This window comes from Catharus ustulatus, chromosome 12, assembly GCF_009819885.2.
Source record: "Catharus ustulatus isolate bCatUst1 chromosome 12, bCatUst1.pri.v2, whole genome shotgun sequence".
Classification (NCBI taxonomy): domain Eukaryota; kingdom Metazoa; phylum Chordata; class Aves; order Passeriformes; family Turdidae; genus Catharus; species Catharus ustulatus.
In genome coordinates, this window is record NC_046232.1 from 9,066,003 (window position 1) to 9,088,305 (window position 22,303).

At 42.0% G+C, this 22,303-nt stretch overlaps 1 protein-coding gene across 7 annotated transcripts in view; it reads left to right on the forward strand.

Moving 5' to 3' along the window:
* The window catches only part of MYO5A (myosin VA), a 98,892-nt gene that overhangs the window by 2,015 nt on the left and 74,574 nt on the right, over positions 1-22,303 (forward strand). For all 7 annotated transcript variants that reach the window (XM_033070252.2, XM_033070250.2, XM_033070251.2 and 4 more), the window contains exons 2-3: positions 18,205-18,315; positions 19,332-19,503. In XM_033070252.2, the coding sequence (XP_032926143.1) occupies positions 18,205-18,315; positions 19,332-19,503 (283 nt within the window). The remainder of the gene's footprint in view (positions 1-18,204; positions 18,316-19,331; positions 19,504-22,303) is intronic.

Genomic DNA, 22,303 nt, shown 5'->3' on the forward strand with positions numbered 1-22,303 from the left:
GCAGAGACGTTTTGCTGGCAGGCAGGGTCAGGGGTGAATTTTCAGCCCGTAGTTGCTGCTGTGTGTGTGCATGTGTGTGCCTTGCCCTCTCCCACTGCATGCCCCCATCCCAGCTTGCCTGTGCTGGTCAGGTGGCTGTGTTGGTGGGATTAACTTGCAACAATGGTTGGTAAAGTTATGTTGATGACGGGATGAGCAGTATTGCAAAGAAGTTGTCAGCATTTCTTCAGGTGCTTTTGAGAATGGCAGAACACACTTCTTTCCAGCTGGGGGTGGTGGAAGTGGGGCTCTCTGCTCTATGCTCCAGTGTGTCCAACTTTGCTAGTATGTTATCCTTCAAATTTGGGTTCTTTGCATACCAACATAAAAGTAGCAGTCACTATCTCAACCATATATTGAAATAGTGAAAAGAACTCTTATTTTTTGAAGCTAAATTATTTTTTGTTAGAAACCAGCAATACAGATTTTTTAAGAAATGTCACTCCTGTGAAAGCCCTATTGCATTGATTCATCCAGGTGTGTTTCTAAATTTGGTGACTAAGTAGCCAGTGTTGGAGTTGGACATGGTTGTAGTTAATCTAGAAATTTGAATTTAAGTTAAAGGACTGGCTCAAGTGCACTCACAAACTAGTTGTGAGCAGTGGGCCCAAACCATGTGAGTCTTTGTATTCCTGTGCCCAGTGACACTGCAAATTCAGACTCTGCTTGAAGGCATCAGTTTTAATTTGGGGGCAGCAAAAGCAGCTTAAATCTGTTCCATGAGTTACAGCTCAGGCATTCTTACTAAAAACATTATGCTTTTGACCCTTGTCCTGTTGGATATGTATGACTAGCAGGTTGGTGGTCTTGCTGTAAGTTCATTTGTGAAAGTTTTGGTTCTCTGACTTTGCAGACAAACTTAGGAGAATCTTGGTGTGGTTCCTGGATCACTGTAGCCCCACTGAGTGATGCTTGGATGTGGCTGATCCATTTCAGCATTTCTGCAGCTGTTGACCAACAACAGATATATACCTACTTCTGCTGACCCATAAAAATTGATAGGGACAATCTAGGCCATGTACTGCCTTTTGTTAAGTGTAATTTGATTTCTGTGGAAATTAAGAACAAGTAAGAATGCTCTGCCTAGAATTGGAACTCATCTGACTGCTCTGCTGAAACTACCATGTTTTGTGTTACAAGTCACCTTCATGAGCTTCAGGGGTGTGAAACCAAGCCCCAACACATGTTGTTCTTGCCTGTACATAAAAATCAACAAAGCAGATCAGACACTGGGTTTATGCTGCCTCTTTTAAAATCAGAGTGAAGAGGTGACATTTTTGTTCTGTGTTTCCATGTATTTTTCCCTGGGTTTGAGTTGTTTCTTTTTCATGCTGTGCTTTCCTAGAGCATGCTGCTTTGCTCTCTCAGGATTTCTGTTTCCCTTTTGTATGGCTGTGTACAGTGCACTGATTTATTAACTTATCCATTCAGTCAGACATTCATTTATTTTCATTCTTGCTGCTACCAGTGTGTTCCTCCCTTTCCATTATCTTTGAGAGCAGGGAGAGCCAGCTCCAGCTAGCTTGGTCCTAACACAGGGCCTAATGCAATTGAAGTTCTAGTGAGTGGAAGTGTTCCTTTGAACACAGAGGAGCCAGTAAAGAGTTTTCACTAGAGAGCATGACTTAGGCAAGCTGATCCTTGAAATGGTTCAGTTTGAGGGTTTATGAGCAATAAATTGAGTTAGGGAAGTGTCAGAGGAAGCTGCATAGAACAAAAGCTGCTTGTGCTGTGCCCAGTGTTGCCAGTGGCCCTTTCTTGGTTTCCCGTGGCTGTCTGCAGCAGCTGCTCTGGGGGTGAAGCCAGGGGTGTCACAATGCTTGGTCCTCTCCTTTGGCTGTGCTGGGTCCTTGCAAGCAAAAATGGCAAATGGCAGATTCTCACCAAGGCTCTGCTTGGGTATGTTAGTGCTACATGGGGAGGGAAAGACAACCTGAGCATAAGAGAGAAAATGTCACTATTGCAAAATTTCTGTGCTCATTAGCAGGCTTTTCTTGGGATTTTAAAAAAGCTGCTGTAGTTATTTAGTCCTGTATATTGCTGTGCAAACTGTTGTTTTAAAATAGATTCTTCCACCCAGTGAGCAAGAGGCCGATCCACACACAGAATTGAGATATTTGACCTCAGATGAGTCAAATACAATTACAGTTCTGCACAGAAAGGGGTGCTGGGTGGCAAATCCACAAAGCCAGCACCACATCTGCTTAAATTTCTCACTAGTTGTACAGGTTAGCAGACAAAGGCATTAATGTTCATTGGCTGCAAGGTACCTAGTTCCCTTATTAATTAGGATTCCGTCTTCTATTGATTAATGCTTCTCTTGCTTCTCATGCTAAGTCTTGCATGCTCAGTCTTTCTCTCCTTTTGCCTTGGTGGTTTCTGGGCTTGGTGGCTGCGTGTCAGTGGTCAGGATCTGCCCCAGCTGGAATTACCTTTTACCCAGTCACAACTGATTCAGCACAGTTGCTTGAGTTGGCTTTATTAGTTTCTTACTTGTCTGGGGATTCTGCCACATGTCCTTGTTGCTCCTAAATTCTGCATTCTGTGTCCCCTGTCAGTGGACATCCTTCTTCCCAAGCTTTGTTAACCTCCCAACAGATCACTGAAGCGTATCAAGTCCTAAACCTGAACAAGGCAATTCTACCAACAAATGCTTTGTCTTTCAAACACCTGGACATCACTTAGAGCTTGTTAGCCGCTACCTGTTTCACAGATTAAATCTCCTTTCCTGTTGATTAGGCTCGAAAGTATACAAAGATCAAACACCAGAGAAAATCCTTAGGAAAATTTTTACATGTTCCACAATTTGCAACGAAACTCCTGCACGTGATCTAAGTGTTCTGTAAGGATTAAACAGTAACCACATGTCTCAGCAGGTCACTGCTGAGTCCTTCCAGAGGCTGGTGCCCACCAGTGCAGAGATGGGAATGGTTCAGACACAGCTTGGGCTCCTGCTCTGCTTTGGCTGCACAGTTCAGAGCAGAGAGGCTCTTGCAGAATCAACCTGGACTGCCAAGGAGTTGCACCTGTGCATGGCAGTGAGCCTTCATGAGATGCTTTAGAGCTGTACTCTTCTTAAAACCTAACCAGCAGCAGAATGGGGAGTATTTCAGTGGCTTCTCTGCTGGGGGACCTGCTGTGTTCCTGGAATAAACATGATGTCAGCTCTGCCAGTGACAAGTCACGATGGTGTGCACCCATTTTATTCCTACTGCCTTTATAGGAGCTGAGGGTATAATTGCCCAGCAGTCCAACAGTACTTGGTTTAACCTAACCTTGACAATTTGTGATGTTTTGTAAAAAAAACCTGTTCTCTGTAGTCAGATGTCAGCCACAGCAGCTGAAGAAACTGAGAAAGCTCTTAACTTTCCAGCAGCAGTTTTGTGACATGTCAGGAGTCTGTTGGTAAAATAAACTGTGAGCCTTGGGAAGCAAGGCAAGCATGGTTTGAGTTGGAGCCCACTGTGCCCCAGAGCTGCTCCCCTGGGTGCTGAGCGTGCTGGAGGACGAAATGATGCCACCCTGGTGGGGTTAAAGAGATACCAAGCTGTTTATGAAAGCTTCTCACAGCCCACAAAGAGCTTCTGGGAGGGTGCATCCTGTAGTCCTAAAGGAGCACTGGAAGTGTGGCACTGTTCAGAGCTACTTTTGGGGAGGGGTGATAATAGCTTTATATTTTAAAATATAAATTTTAGACCTAATCTTGAAAGTTGTGTGAGTTCTTTGTTATCGGTAAAGAAGTGTGAAGGTCCCATTTATAGTAATTGGTCTTATTTCTTCAATTTGAGTATCATGTTAAAACATTTACTTGGTAATATTAGTGGACTATGTGGGATCCTTCCCCAAATTGTCACCAACAATGCTTGCAGAATGGTAATGTCTGTACATGGAGCTGCCACTGGTTATTCAGTCTGTTTCTACTGAGGGATTTTATAGCATGTGCCAGATGGGTTAAGTAATGGATTACTCTTATTTTTTAGATAAATAAATGATCAGATACAGCACTGCCAAGCTCCTGCTATGTCAGAAAATGTGTGTAATGACCACCATGATTATTTTTGGTTGAGGCAGAGAACTCCAGGTTGAGTTGTTAGGGATAGATAGATGTACCCAACTCTAAGGTTTGCTTGTGGGGCCTTTGGGAGTTTAATTCTCTCTGTGTGTTCTAGTAACGAAGTAGTTTGTCTCTGTCTTCATGAGACTCATTGCCTAATTTGTATGGAACTAAAGAAAGCATTTTTGTTATTGAGATGGGCTCATTGAGCCAGCTGAATTGGAGGAAGTCACATAAATGTCCAGTATCACATGGCTGCACTGTTTCTGGAAGGTCTATTTTTAGTAGGATTTTAGAAAAGCAAGGAGCACAGTGAGGTTACCCAGTGCTGGTTTCTGCTGGGAGGGAAGGCAATGTGCTGTGGTCTGTGCCTGGATTGGCCTCTGCAGCAGACCTCGAGGGCTTGGGGTGCCTGTGGGACATTCACAGAATGACAGGATGGGTCAGGTTGGAGGGGACAGAGTGACCAACCTCCCTGCTTAAGCAGGGCCAGAGCACCAGCACCAGACTGTGTCCAGGTGGGGCAGAGTATCTGAAGTGAGGCAGACTCCACACCCTCTCTGGGCAGCCTGTTCCAGTGCTCAGTCACTGCCCAGTAAAGTTCTTCCTCATATTAGGATGGAACTTCTGAGCATCAGTTTGTTCCTGTTGGCTCTTGTCATGTTGCTCAGCACCAGTGAGAAGAGCCTGGTCCATCCTCTGGTCACCCCTCCTTTAGATATTTATACACATTAATGTGTAATATTTATTATATTCATACAGTAATTTATACACATTCATTGAATTTGGGTTTCATTCCTTGACAGCACAAAGTACACACAATTTAATTATTGAAGTTTTGCTTGTATCAGGGGTCTCTGACAGCTACATGTATATAAGAGCACATGCTGGTTACAAAGGCATCCTGACTAGAGGGGAGATGATGGACATGGTTTTACTTTGTGCTGTCAAGCAGCAAGAGCTCCTCTGATAAAAGTGAGTCAGGGATTTGTTTGATGCCTCTTGATTAAAGTCACCTTACCTTGCTGCATGTATGAAGTCAGGGATGAGCAGGGTCTGAACTCCTTTGCTTGGCTGGGTTTTCTTTCGCGTGCTGGAAGGTGCAGAGGTGATGTCTGATCTAATTTTGTGCTCACTGTAGTGGAGCAGTGTTTACTACTGAGTGTATTGTGCTTGACTCTGATAGTGTGTTGAACAGTTGGGCCCAGGGCCAAGGAACAGCGTTTGGGCAAGGCTGTTGTTCCTGATGCTTCATTAGCAAGCTACTCAAATGAGTTGAAGCAGCAAAATGCACCTTCTGCTTGTCTCCTCTGTTGCTGAAATAGCAAGGAAGAACTTCCTATCTGTCCTTAATAATAGATGGTGGTTGTTGCAGGAAAGTATGGGGTTATGATGAGAAATAAACCCACAGTTCTTGGAAATTTGCATTGTGTCTGTGACGTTGACTTTTTCATCAAACTGTGTCTTTCTGCTTATTTCCATGGACCATAACCCCACTGAATATATGCTAGAACAGGGGTGATGTTTCTAAGTGTTTGGCTGGTTCAAATTGGTACCAAAACTTCTAAGTAAGTGGGAATGCATTAGGCATGAAATTAAAATATTATCTAAAAGTCATGGGAGACAGAGAAAATTCACACTGTTTTGAATTCACGGGCTCTTTGTACAGTAACTCTCCCTTGTGCTGGCTTTACTTTGGGCTGGATGCAGGAGGCAGAGTTGTGTGATTGGGTTGCTAAGGCCTTGTTTGCCAACACTAGTGGCAAGGCTTTTGGTGACTCCTGGCAGAGAACAAAGCTACGTGCCCGTGCCAGTGCCACCCTTTGCCTAGGACTGCATCATTTCCTCCTTGTTCTCAGTGTTCCTTGGCTTTGCTTAACCCTGGCTTTGCTTAAGCCTGATGCTGCAAAGATTCCTCTTTATCCTGTGTGAGTAATCACACATTGCTTAATTTTATGCTTTGAAATTGAGCTCATAAATCTGAAAGATCAAACCCTTTATTCTCTCTTTCTTCTTATGGCAGGGAAATAACTTTGCTGTCCTACAGCTGTTAGGAATGATTTGTGCAGGAAAAAACTAAAATATCTTAGGGATGTCTCGTGTCAAGTTTTCTGAGGAGATGTATGCAATGTTGCAGTGAGTTAGGACCTGTCTACTTAAAGCCCAGTTTTAATGTTTAATAACCAAAGTGTATTTTCAGCAGAAGTTTCCATTTTCAGGACCCTGCCATCTCATGGTGTCACTGATCTTTTAGCACAGCCCATATTTGCAGCTTGATCCAGGCAGCAGTCTAACATGAAACCCTGTGTGAGATGGTTAACCTGGACTGCCCAGCACTGCTCAAACATGGAAACACAGAGTTATGGAGTTGATGATCTTGGTGATTTTGGGATCTTCCTGCTCATCCTGGCCCTTTGTGTCACAGTACAGCTGCTTTGCTTGCTGCTTGCAGCTAGTTGCAGTATTTAGGAGTTTGTTTCTATGTGTCAGTCTGTTTATATACAAATAAAATATAAAGAAAAAATCAATGCTGTTAAAACAGTTCGTGTGGGTTCTGTGTGGGGTTGTTTTTGTTGTTTTGGTTTTTCTTAAAGAGGCTAAGTAGTTAGTGTGGTTACATTAGAGAGTGCCTTCCTTGCTGAATTGTGGATATTAAGGAGCTTGAAGGTAAGCACAGGAAACATTAGGCACTGCTAATGAAGTTTAAAGATTGCTCTCCCGTTGAGTGTCTGTGGATTGCAGATACTGAGCCAACTTTTAGTATCCAATATTAGAATTTTAATATTTTTTTGTGTATCTGCAAATTTTAATGTAAATTTTGAAGAAGGATGAAATGGGTTACTTACAGAAGCAGAGATCTTGTGTTTTACACCTTCTGTTCTCCTTAGCAGCATGGATTTAGTTTCTTTGGCCTTTTAGGAACAATAGCAAGTTCTTTCCCTGAATAATAATGCTATGGAGGTACTTAAGGTTGGGGTAGAGCTTCTTAGAGTGTTGAGGGAAAAGAAGATACAAACATAATACCGAAAAACAAGTATGAATGAGAAGTCACCGTGATCATGAATGGTTTGAGGGCACAATATAAAGATGAAACGGGAGGAGGGGCAGTCAGGAATGCAGAATGCAGCTGTGTTTTTGTGTCTGTCAGCTCCATGCTGTTTGTGGCTGCTTTCTGAACATCTTGAAAGCTGTTGCATTTCCCTCAGTGCTCATCAAGTGTCCATTTTTGCCTTTTAACCCTGCTTCAGGTGTGGCTGTAGGTAGGTAGGGCTGTTAGGGTAATGCACATTGCCCCTGGCAATAAGCTGATGTGGCTTGTTGAGTTTATTTAGCTCTTAGGAGGGTGAGAGCAGACTCTTCACACTACTTTGTGGTCTGGTGAGATCCCTTGCTGTAAGATCAAATGTAAGGGCTGAAGCAGCATTGCTTTGAAGAGCTCTCATTCAGTGTTTATGGCAGTTACCACAGGGTAAGTTTGGCATATGATTTGTCATGTTGTTTTCCAAGGCTGCTGTATGGGCAGATGTAAACTGCATGTTTCTAGTTTGACAGTCCTAAATATGGAAAAACAGGGACTTCTCATTTGAATGATGTACATAGCCATGGATATGAAAAATCATAATCTCTTACTCCAATTGACCAGTGGTGTCCTTGAGTTCTTCCATTTGATTATCACAAGACAAGAGAATTTTGCAACTGCTTTGTGATTTACAGGAGGACACTCTTGAGCTTTGTAGAGCTGGAGAAACAACCTAAAAATACTATGAGGCAGTCATACAATGAGGGAATTCATTGCCCCAACATGGCTTGTCACACGTTATCTCTGCAGACTCCATGGGTTATTCATAAGTGTCTTTAAAGCAGATGACCTCAGTTGTTTTGCTGAGGAAACCAGAGAGAGATTCCCAAGTTGCTTTATGAGTTAGTGTACACCAACACAAGAGAGATGGAAATATGTTCCGTGGAAATTGAGCCTAATTTGCCTGGAAACGAAACACCAGCTGCCTCTGAAAGTGCTGAAATTTTCTGTTGCAGGAGATATGGGATGGAAATAGAAGTTTTAGACTATATGTATGTTAAAGTAAGTAGAATATGTTCAATTGTTTTCTTGGTTTTAACATAGGCATGTAGATCTGTACAGCTAAGCTAAGTGCTTACTAGTATCATGGTATTACAGTGTAAGAGTTTATGAATAAGGATTTAAATTGAGTTTGAACTTACTCAGTTTGGATCTTGGAGATACATGCATGACTATTTCAAACATACCAGACATTAAATTCATCGTTTAGGAGAATTCATCTCACTTAGAAAAATTCTTGCAAGAGGAGAAGCCGTTGCAGAAGTTGTTAGAATTTCATGTCCTGATGCATTTCTTCCTTGTGACAATCTCACATATCAGAAATGTAAAGCTGATTTAAACTTTCTGCAAACAGTCAAAGAGAAAACACTTGTAGAGCAAAGCAGTGGAATAGTTTCTCTAAGGCTAAATGTGGTATGCTTGAAAGTATGCTTCAGCTGGTGTGCCAGGGTGTGATTTCCCCTCTCTCTGCAGCACAGAGGTGTTCCCCACCACCTGCTGTGCCAGGGGAGGCTGGCACTGCTCTGCTGGGGCAGGATGGGTCAGGGGTGCAGCCACCACAGCCCCTGCACCTCCTTGTGCCATCTCAGGAGGGGCTGGCAGGGCAGGTGACACTGCTGGGGATCAAATGGCTGCTGCTCTTGCTGGGGAGTTCTTGAGAGCAGCTCTGTGGCCACTGACCCCAGTTCTGCTTTCACAGCTCCTGTGGAGGAGGAGCAGCTCTTGGTTTAACTCTGCTCACTGGTTTTGAGTTTGAGCTTGCCAAGTCTTCATATCAGGTCACTCTGGTTTCCTTGTGTGGGGACTTGTTGTAAATGACTTCATTTCCCATGAAAAACTGGTGGAACTAAATATGGGTTCATCAGATGTGCTTCACTGGTGTCAGGCTGGAGCAGAAAGTCCGTGGCATGCACTGGTCCATGGTGACAGCTCCACTCTGCGCTACCTGAGTAAAACTGGTTCTTGAATAGCACGAGCTAAGTCAGTAAAAGCTGTTTTAATGATGCAGCTGCATCTCAACTGGGGCTTCTGTGTTGACTAACAAAAAATACTCAGTTAATCTTTGTGTTTTAAAACTTCAGTTTGGTGTTTTACTTTAAATGTGGCTTTTTGGGAGGCTAGGATTAAATAAAAACAAGATGGTGCTTTAGGACTTGAGCTCAACCTTACAGAAGGACACTCAGAAAAGTAGAGCCTTATCTACTCTCAAATATATTTCCTTTAATTTTTAACTTAAATTTAAGCTTTCACAGTTAGGTCAGGAATTGTCCATGTTCCAGATGTTTTTGCAGATAGCAGAAAATGAAGCCTTCTTTCACCTCTGTGAACTAGGTGAGCAGTTATGGCTCCACTGCTTCCTTCTTGGTAACTTCTTGTTCCAAACTCCAGTGCTGTGTGCAGTGATTTGTCTGATCAACACAGCCCTTTCTTTTGCCATGCTGCATAAGCAAGTGCTGGAAACAGCAATAATCCTGTGGCAGTGCTGCAGATGGCTGGGATGTGAAGATACTGGGAGTGAAGGCTTCCTGCTGCTGAGTGAGGAGCAGAGCACCCAGCTGCAGCCAGAGCTGGCAGCCCCTTCCCACCCAGAGCACAGCTGGGCTGGCTGCACCTTCTGAGGAGTGATTCAGGGATTCTGCTTCCTCTCCGTGGGCTTTCTAGAAACTTGGGGGGAAATAACTGAGAAAGCTTCTGTGAGATCTTAAATCCATCCGAGAACTTGACAAAGTGAAATCAGCATTTCATTGTGTGACATCAGCATGAAAAATGCAGAAGAAACGTGATGAGGCTCTGGACTGAATGTGTATCAGGGTCTGGAAGTTGTGTCTGTTTCTGCTTTTGTACTCTCAAGTCTATATTATGGCTTGCATCATCTTGATGTTAAAACAAAATCCTGCAGCCACTTGTTTTATTCACCTTTACAATGTTTAAATGTTTGTGTTCTTCAATCTTAAATTTACACACCCGTGCAGTTAATCGGGTTGAAATTTTTTTTGTGTTCTTAGGTGTAGGCTATTTTAAAGTTTTTAAATTGGAGCAGCATTCACTGTAAGCACATAAACATGGAATCATGCATCCTTTTCCTAATGTGCTTTCTTCAGTGCAACGTGTCTCATTAGCTGAATATTCAGGGTAACTGCAGTTGTTTCATTTGCCTTTAAATTTCTTGTGGCCACTCTTGTACAATTCTTGTAACATGTTTTTCAGGTTGGATGAATTGTGAGTTTTAAGGCAGACTTATAATTAACTTCTTTTTGAAATCACTAGCATGTAATTCCTGGCTGGCCTTCATCCTGGTGGTATGGATCGAAATGCAATACAGCATTTGCTTCTCTATGTGGGTATGACCCTAAATGAAATTTTACATGAGTCAGAATATTTTCCTGTCTCTCAGTCTGAGGTAGGCGTCACACTTCTGCTCCATGTTTTTGCAGACCTTACTGTGGTTATTCAGCTGTTTTGTGTCTCAAACAGTGTCCAGAACATTGGTAGGTTTGATCTCACTGCCATCTTTTCTGAAGATTCTTCAGAGCTGCATTCATTCCTTTGACAGGCCTAAAAATCAAAACTGTTTCAAACACAAAATTTTCTTCAGCATTGCTGTTTCTGTGAATATGTATTTTTAAGCCTCCTGGTTTACTTTAATGAGCTTTTTTTTTGAGAAGTAGTGAATTAAATGAGAATAGCACACTGAATTAGCTATCAGTGCTGCTGTTTCACTGAGGGTTTGTGGTGAGTTATTACACTGCAGGTTTGCTGATGGCTGCTGGAGAATGAGACATCCTTTGGGCAGCTGGGGAGCCTCAGAGTGCAGGAGCATCACTTGGTGCCATCCCACATGGGCTTGGGTAGTGGCTGGGATGTAAGGAAGGATGTAGCTGTGCTTCACCTTGAACAGAAGGATGTAGCTGTGCTTCTCTTTGAACAGACTGGCCAGGCCACTTGATGAAACATGTCTTGTTTTTCTGTAGTTGATCCTACAGCCTTGATTGAGCCCTCTCAGGAGCATCATGTAGGCAAATGCAGGGTGTACCCAGGCAGTGCTGATGTGACTCCCATTGCTGCCCAGTGCCTTTCAGCAGCAGGTGCTGCTGGCATCACATGCCCAGGGAGTGACAGAGGACAAGATGCAGCCTGGCCACTGGCTGAGGATGGCTGGCTGCTTGGGGAGGGTGGGGAAGAGCCTGTGAAAGGGGATCTGTGAAGTACAACAGCAGCTAACAAGAGCTGTTCCTGCATGCAGCAGCTTAGGGGGGTGAATTGGCAGCATTTTGATAGCTGAAGTATTGTTTGAGTTAATAATAGCTGATTATAAACCACATCTGTCTTCCTCTGTATGATGTTTTGAAGAGAAGGTCAAGTACAATCAACATAAAATGTAGAAAGCTGTGTTTTTCAAGGTGTAGAAAATGCACAACTTTTAAACTTTCCATGTGTTTTAGCTCCTTTAAAACATGTTGTAGGACAATTTTACCAGTTACAGCCTCGGAATATAACTGTTCTTTGAGAGGTTTGATAGTTTAAAGTAAAACTGTGGGTTTTGGCCTTGATGTCAGGCCCAAGGTGTAGATTTGCAGGGTGTAATTTTCTCTGAATTTCAGTGTGTATAGATATCCTGTGTTTGGGATTTAGCTTTTTTTGCATCCCTTTGAAGTAAGGTAAGTAAATGTCAATGGATGTGTAAGTCATTGGGTGTTTTTCCAGTGACTGAGGATACAGATCTTGCTGCAGTCAATCTGTGTGGGGTGCTGATAGTTTTTGATTGTCCCTTGTACAATCAAGGCGTGTTTGGCACACACATGCAAGGACATACAAGTCACTTTTGTTGGTGCAAGCCCTCAGGCCCTAGATACAAAGAATACCTTGTGAAAATGCTTAAAAGAGGGAAAGAGAGGGGCTGAGCTTTTATATCCTTATGATTCAAATGTAGTGGATATTCCTAGGGTAGCTGAAGTACTCAAGTACAGCAGCCTTGTTCTCCTTGAACTGTGATCCAGGGAGTTTCTTGTGCGTGGTGAAGGATGCAGTGCCCTGTCTGCACAGCTGGGAGCCAGGTTTGCAGAGCCAGTGTCAGAGTCTGCAAGGTCACAGTGGTGATTTCCTAGGGGTAGCTCAGAGCCTGGGTCACTGCTGTCCCCTGGATACTGTTTGGGAGCTCTGCCTGTGGCTCAGGGAATTCCCAGGAGACACAATCACACAGGGCGTTTGATCTTCCTGTGAGCTCAACTATGTGGGATTGTTGTTCAGATAAAACATTAATATAAATTATCACTTGTATTTCCCCTATGTATATAATGATATAAATTTCCTTTAAAATTAATTCTTTCTAAATATCAGGCCTTAAACTCTACAAAAGGTTTATAAATGGCTCCTGCTGAGCAACAAGACACAGAATACACTCCATGCCCAAATTTTTTTTTTTTAGGAAAACTGTAATTTCTGTTTGGATTTTTTTTTTTCCAAATTAATGATTCCATTTCCCTCTGGCCCTAAGAAGAATTAAGATGAGTTGGTGAGAGGTTTTGCAGCAGCCCGCTTGTCATGGGGATGCTCTACTTTCCAATCCTCCCTGGTTACTTGGCATTTTCATGAGAGAAAAGTCCTGTCTGACTTTTCAGAGTGCAGGCAGCAGCAGCACTCTGATAACAGCAGTGCTGTGTGTCCTTGGGACTGCCCATGGATCACACATGGATGAGTGGCACAAATTTCAGTGGTTTCAGCAGTGGAAGAAATGGGAACCTCCTCCCACCTCCTGTGTGGGTGATGATGATGTCTTTGTTGGAGATCCAGACTGGTCAAGTTGAGACTTGTGTTTGCCTGTTACTCAGCTGGCTGGTGATCTGCTTGTGTAGAGCTTATTAAAACTAAACCTTGCTGTTTCATGTGTTCATAGGCTCAGTGTATTTGGTGGTGGCACTGTGAATCAAGCATAGGGGACACTATTAAGTTGAAAGGATGTTGTTCTAATAGCATCAAATTGTGTTTTCAAAGTAGCCCAGCCAAGAAAATCCCAGAGCTCAGAAATCTTTTTGTAAAAACTTTGCATTTTGCAAAGGTCAGTTCAACACTTCTGCAGTGTGAACTTTGATGACTTTGTGCTCTGTTTTGTTGTTATGCCTTACTAGCAGAGACACTTTTTTCCCAGCCTAATGATGCAGCCTGCTCTCTCCAGGTGCTCCTGTTCAGTGAGCAGTAAGTTCACATTGAATAATTTTGGTGAAATTTGGCTTCAACTTTCACCAACTGTTGCTGTTCCACTGGCTCCTTCAGCTAGTGCTGCCAGAATTGATGGTGTCTCTTTGATCCAGACATAAATGAGCTGCTTTATTCCTACCCAGACCCGAGGTTGTTCTTGAAAGGGAGTTGGACAGTGTCTCTCGTATTTCTTTTCATGGTTAACATGTGAAAGACTGTGGTTTTTGAGGCTGTCTGTAAACAAAAAAAGAGATGATCTCTGCTGGAGTGAAAATCATACCAGTTCACTTGTATGGGTAGGTTGTGCTGAGAAACTTGGGACAGCTTTCTCTGAGTTGAAATTTCCTTTTTTCTTCTAGGATGTAGATAATTTAATGAACTCGTTCAGCTCTTAGCCAAAGAGCTGTTGAGCTGGGTAGATAGCTGTATCTCCTTCTTCTGGGTTTGTGATTGTGCAATGGAAGTAGAAAACTATTTGCCTGCTGAGGAGACTGCTGAGCTGCTTGCATTGCTAATTCCGTTTTGTCAGCAATGGCAATTAGTACTTCAAGAGGTTAATATCTGAGAGGAGAGGCTTTGTGAGTCATATGGTCTCATTTGATAGATAATTGGTATAGTCTGCTGATTTCTTCATGTGATCTAAGACAAAATCACGAGGTATGACAGAATACTGTGGTTTTCTATTATATTTTCTTATTATGTAAAATTGTAGTAATCCAGCCAACCTTCTGACCCACCAGTAGGATGTGAAAACTTCTGTGTTTATTTTCTGCTGTGAACTCTTTCAGAACTGCTTTACAGATGTCTATAAACTATTGCCCAGCTTGTCCTTCCTTGAACAAAGTATGACAGTCCAGACTTCCAGGGGATTTTGGAGATTCTGTTGTTTTTTGTTTTTTTTTTTAATGGTGGTCTGATGAGGCCGGAAGAGAGTCTAGCTAGGAAACTGAGTTCTGTAATAGTCCTGTCATTATGCATTTAATTATATATTTTTCTTCTGAATTCCAGGACATCTCCTTGGTATCCCTTCTATTTTCATTCTGACTTTCAAACTAGTCTGGGTTAAGCAGGGTCCTGTGGATGCTGGGCTGGAGGAATCCTTTGCTGTAGAGTGGGAGGATGTGCTGAGTGTCCTCCCCATGCCTCTCCCAGTCCTACACCTCCAGTAGGGAGAGGAGGTCATCAGTGTTGAGCCAGAATCCACAGAGGAAGGACAGCAAAGCTCATTTATTTGAGCCAAATAAGTACTGAAATATAAAGTGCAAGTGACACTCGTGGTAAGCTTGGGCTGACATGAAAGGTAGCAATACTTATCTAAAATTCTATTTCCTTGAGTAAGTCATACTTGTATCTCCCTGATCAGAAGTTTTATTTTAGTGGTTCGAAATTTGCCTTGAACTACAACCAAGTGTAATGTATTAATGGATCATAATTAGGATGATTAAATTAAGGTTCACTTGATTCTTGCTGTAATTTATATTGTCATTTCAGTGCTAGAATTTTAGACAGCATAGTCATTTTTAAACTAGAATTTTCTTCTATTTTAGAAGGCTGATTTGTAAATCAGTGGCTCTAGAAGTTTATCTTATTTTAGCCTTATTCTAATGTTGTCATAAGCTCTATTTGATGTAGTAGTAAATAAAGAGGGATGAATAGCAGATACCAGAGTAAGGTATTTCCCAAGAGAGGCCCTTGGCCCTGTTTCCACCAATGTTGGGTGCTTTGTTTTCCTCTATAGGACTGGATCCCAGTAAAGGCTAGGCAGCAATGGAATTTTAGTATCAACTGATTATATAAAAGATAGCATGAAAATTGATTTTGAAACCATTCTGGTAAGTTAATGAGGTGAGAATGTTGTGAAATGATTCAGTATTTATAACTAGGAACATCTCTCTCTTTCCTCCTACCCATTCCTTTTCCCAGGTGTTTTCTTTGGTAGGGATTTAAGGCCAGGCACTGATGCTGGGGGTGAAAAGCTACAGCCTAGTGCTCACAGGATGGCTTTAGTATCTGTAGGGTTGTGTCATGGAAGGTTCTGCTGTCTGTACTAGCTCAGTTTCTATGGTGATCTGTTTCCTGCTTTCTTTTTCCCTTCTCTGACAGTAGAAAATGCAGTTTTAGGTGGATAAATTAAAGATGCCTGTTTCATGCTGCCACAGATCACATAGTCAGAAACTGCTGCTCAGCATTTGCTGCTTCAGGTTATCAGCATTTGAGGCTGCTGCCTTTCTTAGGTCAGGAAACTTTTCTTTGTGTAGCCTAAAGGAAAACAGCCTGCTGATCCCTTTTGCTAGACAGCATTTAAATGCTTTCTCCTTTCACATTTTCTTTGCTTTCTGGTAATTCCTTGGGAGGAATATCCTGTCAGAAATATTGGGGATGGGGAATTTCTGCTGCATCTTGGGGATGGAACCTGGTTAAAGTGTGATATGCATTCAGTCTTCAGCTGTGTCTGATGCTAGAGCATCTTTTGTTAAACTGAAAAAACTTCCCTGACTTCTGGCAGGGTTTTGTTTCTGTTTTTTTGGTTTTTTTTTAATAAAAGAATTCTGGGAACGGGTGTATTGTGCGATATTTGGATATATGGATCTTATGAATTCCTAATTTTAGGGTTTGAAATGATGATGTGAAATTTTGATTTGAAATTACAATTATATGAAATAATGAGTTTTTAATATTTTGTTTCATACCAAGTGGAAAAGGAAAGAAAACATTATTCCTTAGCATGCTACCTGACTTTAGTATGGCACCTCTACTGTCAAGTCCTGTTTAATTAATTTTGGACTTACTGTAGTTTCTGTGGGTTTGTGCTTGCATTGCACATTTGTTAGCACAGACCTTCATTCCAGCTGAAACAAAGCTTTTTGCCTTGTAAACTGGGGAGACAGAAGGGCTGAAAACAACTTAGCCAAGTGCCCAGACCATGCCTTCTGCAGCTCCTTTCTTCCATGGTTACACACTGTGCTCTGTGACTGGCAGCAGCACATACTGAAGAATTGTTTTGGGCATCTTTTGTTTTTCAAATAATTTGTCTCTTGGGGAGTAGGGAAAAGATTATATAATAATAAAGTAATGCAGAACTTTTGCACTGAAAACACTAGCAAATACATATGAAACTAAGAAAGCTCAGACAAAAAGTTGAGCACAAGCACAAGTTTACTACAAAGAGCAAAGCTTCTTGTCTTTGCATGAAGTAGATTCTCAGGGCTGGCAGTAACACCCAGTGATGATGGAGAATGGCCAGGTGTGGGAGCATGACATGCTGTGTAGTGGGAATGATGAAAGTGAGTTTTGTTTATTTATTTCGTTATGTTTCTCCCTTCCCCTTGCAGAGAGAATGGTTTATGTGTGTGGCATGAGTTTTTCAGGAGCTCTCAGTGTCAAGGCAGTGCTTTAAAGGCTCCTGTGTGTTTAGGGTAAAAGCCATTGATTTAGGCTGTTGGAAACTCCTCATGTGCAGTGTTCTTAAGGATCATCAGGGATGTGGGGAACAAATTGCTTCCTGAAGTTCAGAATTGCTGCATGCACTGAGCTCCAGCTGGGCATGGGCACTTCTCCTGGGCCAGGGGCTGCTCCCCAAACTGCTGCTCAACACATTTCTTGCAAGATGAAGTTTTTCATGAAGGCTTTCAGAAAGTCCCTATCAGAAAGAAGCAGTTTCTACTTTTCTGTAGTGGGAAAACTGGGTTAATAAAGGGGAGAAAACACCTTCAGCATTCTTTGAGGCAAAGAAAGCTATACAAAAACAAGTTGTGTAAGATTAGGTGGTGAAGCTGTATGACCAAATGCAGTTTTCTCTGCCATCAAATGCCATGTTTTGACAAGTACATGATAGTTATTTTGAAATAAGTTAGTGAATTGAAGATGTTTTGCAATGAGGTGCATGAGTGCACCTCCAGAGCCAAGAAGCTGCTTTGTTTGCCAAGGTGGTGGGTGTGGTGAGATCTCAGTGCTCTCTAGGCATTGCAGGAGCATTGGTTCAGGAAATCTAACATATTAAAAATGGCACAGCCTTTTCCTTGTTCTACTCAAGAGCTGTTTTCATATGTGTGTGTTTGCATGTACAGGTGACTGTATAAGTAACCAGCTGGTTTCCATGCATCTGTAATTGGTTCTTGAATATGAGGTAGCCAGTGTATCTTCACTCACTGAAAAATAGGAAAATTCTTGCTGTTTTCTGAAAACAAATCATATATTTGCAGTGTTGCAAACTCTATAAATAAAATTTGAATGAAAATAGTCATTGACAGGAATCTGTGTTTTTTTCTTATGTCTGGAGGCCTTTTCAACCAAATCTTTTCAGGTTTTTTTCTCTTGGCATTTTGGATATAATCAGTTTTAAACTAGCTCTGTTTGTAGCTACAAAGGAAAAAGCTTTTAACACTTGATTGGGCAGCTTTGCCTGAATTAACACAGGTGGGCCGAAGTATTCTCTTTGGGGAAAAAGAAGACAAAAATGGCTCTGTAATATTATGGTACAAATGCATTTAGAACTTACTCAGAAGAGTTACTCCACATAATTTTTTTGGAAAACCAAATATTTCTGATTTTTTTTTCCTTTGTAGATTTTCAGCATTGAATCTTAGAATACCTTCTGCATGGAAAATGCCTTTTTCTCTCTGTGTGGGCAATAAAATTATACTTGTGTAGCCATTTATCAATAGAACAAGTTATTCACCTCAGATGTATTCATTAACTTGCCTCTTGCTTAAACATTTGGCTGTTAAACATGTATTTAACAAAGAAAAAAAAGTAATTTTAGTGTCATTTATTTTGATGATTTAACTATAATGCAACCAAAGCTCACTGATCTTTTGCTGTTGTTGTTGTACTGCAGTATGCCAGGGTTTGGATCCCTGATCCAGAGGAGGTATGGAAGTCAGCAGAACTCCTCAAAGATTATAAACCTGGAGATAAAGTCCTCCAGCTTCGACTTGAAGAGGGCAAGGTAAGTCTGTGTTGTTTGTCAGCTGATAGTTCTTGTTCTCAACCAGTCTGATGTGTCTATCGCAGGAAGCTGTACTGGCAAAATATATCTGTATTTAGGTGTGTGCAATTGGTTTTGTCCACTCACTTTCTGCAGCATTTTTTGGTGTTATAAATTTTACTGTTTAGTCACCAAAATCAATTTGGCCTTGTTTTTAAACTAAATTAAAATCAGTTGCTTTTATCCACTGCCTGTTATGCTCAGTTGCATCATCTTTTTCTGCTTATGCCATTAAATGTATAGCTCTGGTTTGCTAGTCCAGGGAGACAGGGTTGCTAGGAGAACAGTGTTGCCAAGAAAAAACTGTGACTTTTAAGTTGAGCATAACCAGCAGAAAATTAATAAAGGTAAAAAGGGCTGGGATTAAGGGCATTACAAAGAAGATGCTGTGTACTGTGTTGAGAAATGATGACATGTCTATGAAAAGCTCACACCCTGCTAGTTGGGTGTTTTTCATGGAAATAGCAGGTAAATAAAGTGATTTTACATCTAGGGACAGATGCAATTCAAACAGCTATATTAGAGATGAATTTATAGCCAAGAAAAGTTCTGAGTAGCATTTTTTTCAGTGTTTGTGTTCTCCACAGTGTTCTGCCAATGTTCCCATGTTGTGTTACCATGTATGAAGCTGGCTATGGATTGGTGGGAATCTGCTTCCCCTGCCTGTTCCACTCAACAGGAGAACAATAGGGAATACCTAGTTAGATTTATGATATTGTGTATTTTACTTTATCTAATAAAAAACTATGGCAGCAAAAGCATGGGGTTTGCTTAGTAAGAGTTTAAAAAGATGATATCTCTAAATTCTGGGAAATTTTGAATGACATTTTTGGAGAAAGAACTGCTAACTCAAATCACCAGAGAACTGAAGTCTTGCATTGTATTTTTGGGCATGTTTTGCTGTGAAGAGCAGTTGGAGTTGCTGAGTGAGGAACCCTAACCAGCAGCTGTTTTGTGTGTGTCCTTTTGGTTTTCAGGAGCTAGAGTATTGCCTGGATCCGAAGACGAAGGAGCTGCCACCCCTGCGGAACCCCGACATCCTGGTGGGGGAGAACGACCTCACAGCACTCAGCTATCTGCACGAGCCTGCTGTCCTGCACAACCTCAAAGTCCGCTTCATAGACTCCAAACTCATCTACACCTATTGTGGCAAGTACTGTCTTCTGTACCAGAATCTTCCCAGAGATTGCCCTGGACAGGAAAGGGAGATTTGTCTGTTCATTTGTCTGCTTTTAACTTAAAATCATTTAGCAATAGGGCACGCTGGACTGTTCCTGGGGAATCACTGTTTGTGGTCATTAATAGACTTGAGAATATTAAGGTTCAGAGAAAACTGACTTCACTGTGTGTTCCTGTAGCTCCCCAATGGACTGTGTTTATAAGATGTGTATTCAGCAATTTTTGCAGGGATTCCTGTCTTGCTGGTGTTCTCCTTAGGCTTGGTCAGGATGGTGTGGGTGGGAGGAGGCTCACACACTGCAGATGCAGGAGCTGGCCTTGCTCTTTGGTGGATCTGTTACCTACCTATAATTGCCTACTTCTGCACTGAGCTTCTCCATCTCTTTTGGAAGTTTATTTTCTTTTGGATGTTTTCCAATCAAGGCAACTACAGAAGTGAATTTGTAACAGTTCATGAGCTAGTGCTTATCACAGTTAATATTGATCTGGGTTTTAAAAATAACATTTAATTCACAGCAGAGGTTACCCAAACCTGTAATTGCCTGTGGTATTTTCAAATGGGCAGAATGGAGGAAAGTTACTTAGATAATCACATAAGTGCAAAATTGCAACTGAACAGTCAGTTCTAAAAATAAACATTCTGAGGTAGTTTAGGCTTAAAATTTAGATTGGATGCTTCTGGGCTTTTTTCCTATGTGAGCATATGTTTCTTTTAAATCTCAGTGTTTAGTCAAAATACACTGCTAGCTTTTAATATAACTTTTCAATAAGACAAGCAGCACATTAAACATGGTGTGATGGACAGACAGAGGCATTAACATCCTGCCACAGTTTGCTTGCTCTGGCTGCTCCTAATCTGCAGACATTCAGCAGAGCACATCTGTTCCCAGCCCTGCTCTCAGCAGTGGCCAGACCACAGGGGACTGGATCAGGCTTTGCCACCCCCTGCTTGCAACCAGACTTCACTCCCATAGCAGTGGGTGATGATTCACACCACATCTCATCCAGTCATGCAGTTAGAGCACAGAATAATTTAGGTTGGAAGTCTTCAGTGAAGCTTCCTACTTAAAACAAGTCTGACTAGATGAGTTTGCTCAGGGCTTGGACCAGTTAAAGTATCTGGGTAGTTTAGTATCTCCAGTGATGCCACTCTGGCAGCCCCAGCTGAGGGTGCATTTTTTGGTCCCAGCACTGGGAAACCACCTCAGTCCCCCAGTGGAGACATGATCTGTGTTTCTATGCCAAGTGCCCCCATGGCAGAGCTCTTGTGTAAAAAGGCTTTTGTGCAACTGGAGCCTCATGGCCTGAGCTTGTAAGGGGTTTTCAGTCTCAGTTTCGTGGTCTCCTTACACCACCATACCCCTCCCACAAGCCTGTCTGGGTTGTAGCCCAGGTGCTTGCAGACAGGCTCTGTGTGAGCAGCATTTCAGAGGCTTTCAAAAGGGATGTGTTGTCTGCTGGTTGTGTTTTGCTGTGTTTGGGAAAACATGAAAAAGGCAGGTTTCAAGTATTCCCCAGCACAGCTGTAGGTGTGGTTTGGGCAGGTTTTATCATTTCTTGTGGGATTGGGAGGCCTTGAGCTCTGCATGGCTGGGTGTGCCAAAGGCCTGGGATGGCAGAGCTGGGTCAGCTGGTTTGCTTCCAGAGAAGACCCAAGTGATTCTTGGAGCTGCTTGTATGTTTGTCAGAAGTGTGTGCAGCCAGCAGTGTGGGGGCTCCTGGTGCTCAGAGGGAAGGAGGTGTTGGAGGTTCAGCACTGCTGAGGAATGTGGTGTGCAGTGATTTATTCACTTGGGATGTAGGCAGGTGTATGTTGTGTTACAGGCTGAGCAAAATCGAGTTGGCACATCAGCCTCTATAAACCTGATCCTTTGGCCACAGTCATCCACCTTTCAGACTTGTCCATTAGTTCCCATCCTGCTGCAGGTTATTTCCTCTCTGCAAAGATTATTGCCTTGGAGCTCAGCCCTGGGGGCTGCATTTGCCTCCTTAATGTGACTCTCCTATCAGCCAGGAGGTTAGGTTAAATAGCCTGGGAAGTGGTTTGAGCTAACCCAGTTTATGCAGCCCAGAGAAGACTAAAACCACTTCAGTCCATCAAGAGAATCATGATAACAATATTCCCAGCAGTAGAACTAGAACAGGAGTGCATGGATGGATAGTTGTCCAGGGCCCTGAAAATGAATTCAACCATGCTGTCTTAGTGTAGTATGTCAAATGGATATTAAATTCTTTAAAATTTCACTTTGAAGTAATTCAGGCTTTCAGACAGAAAAACCTTCTGATTTCCTAATTTCAAGTCAGCCTTTCACCAGCAATTCAGAGGTGATTTATAACTTTGCTTTACTGTTGGAAATGTGAAATGAGGAATTAATGAAGGAAGTTGAAAAATTACAAAGGAAAATTTGAATGCTTGCATGGAAAAACTGCTATGGTAGTGATGAAAACTCAGTGAATCTTGCTGGTTAGTTCAGATTAGTAAAAAGTACTGCCTGCTGTGCAGGAGAGGAAACTTTAATTTAGATTAATAAATTGCTTACATGTATGTCAAATTTGGCCACAGATAGGTGAGTATGTTCAAGGTAAAAGAATTAGATAAGCTTACTTTAGGCATATATAAAGAAGAATGGCACAAAGAGTAGCCAGAGTTCAACTTAGTGTAATTGTAAGAACAAAACCACACATAAATCTGATTTAGGAAAGGCCATATTTCTTAAAATAGCAATATGATTTAGCAGAGCTAAAGAGAAGTTATATGTAAATTAATCTG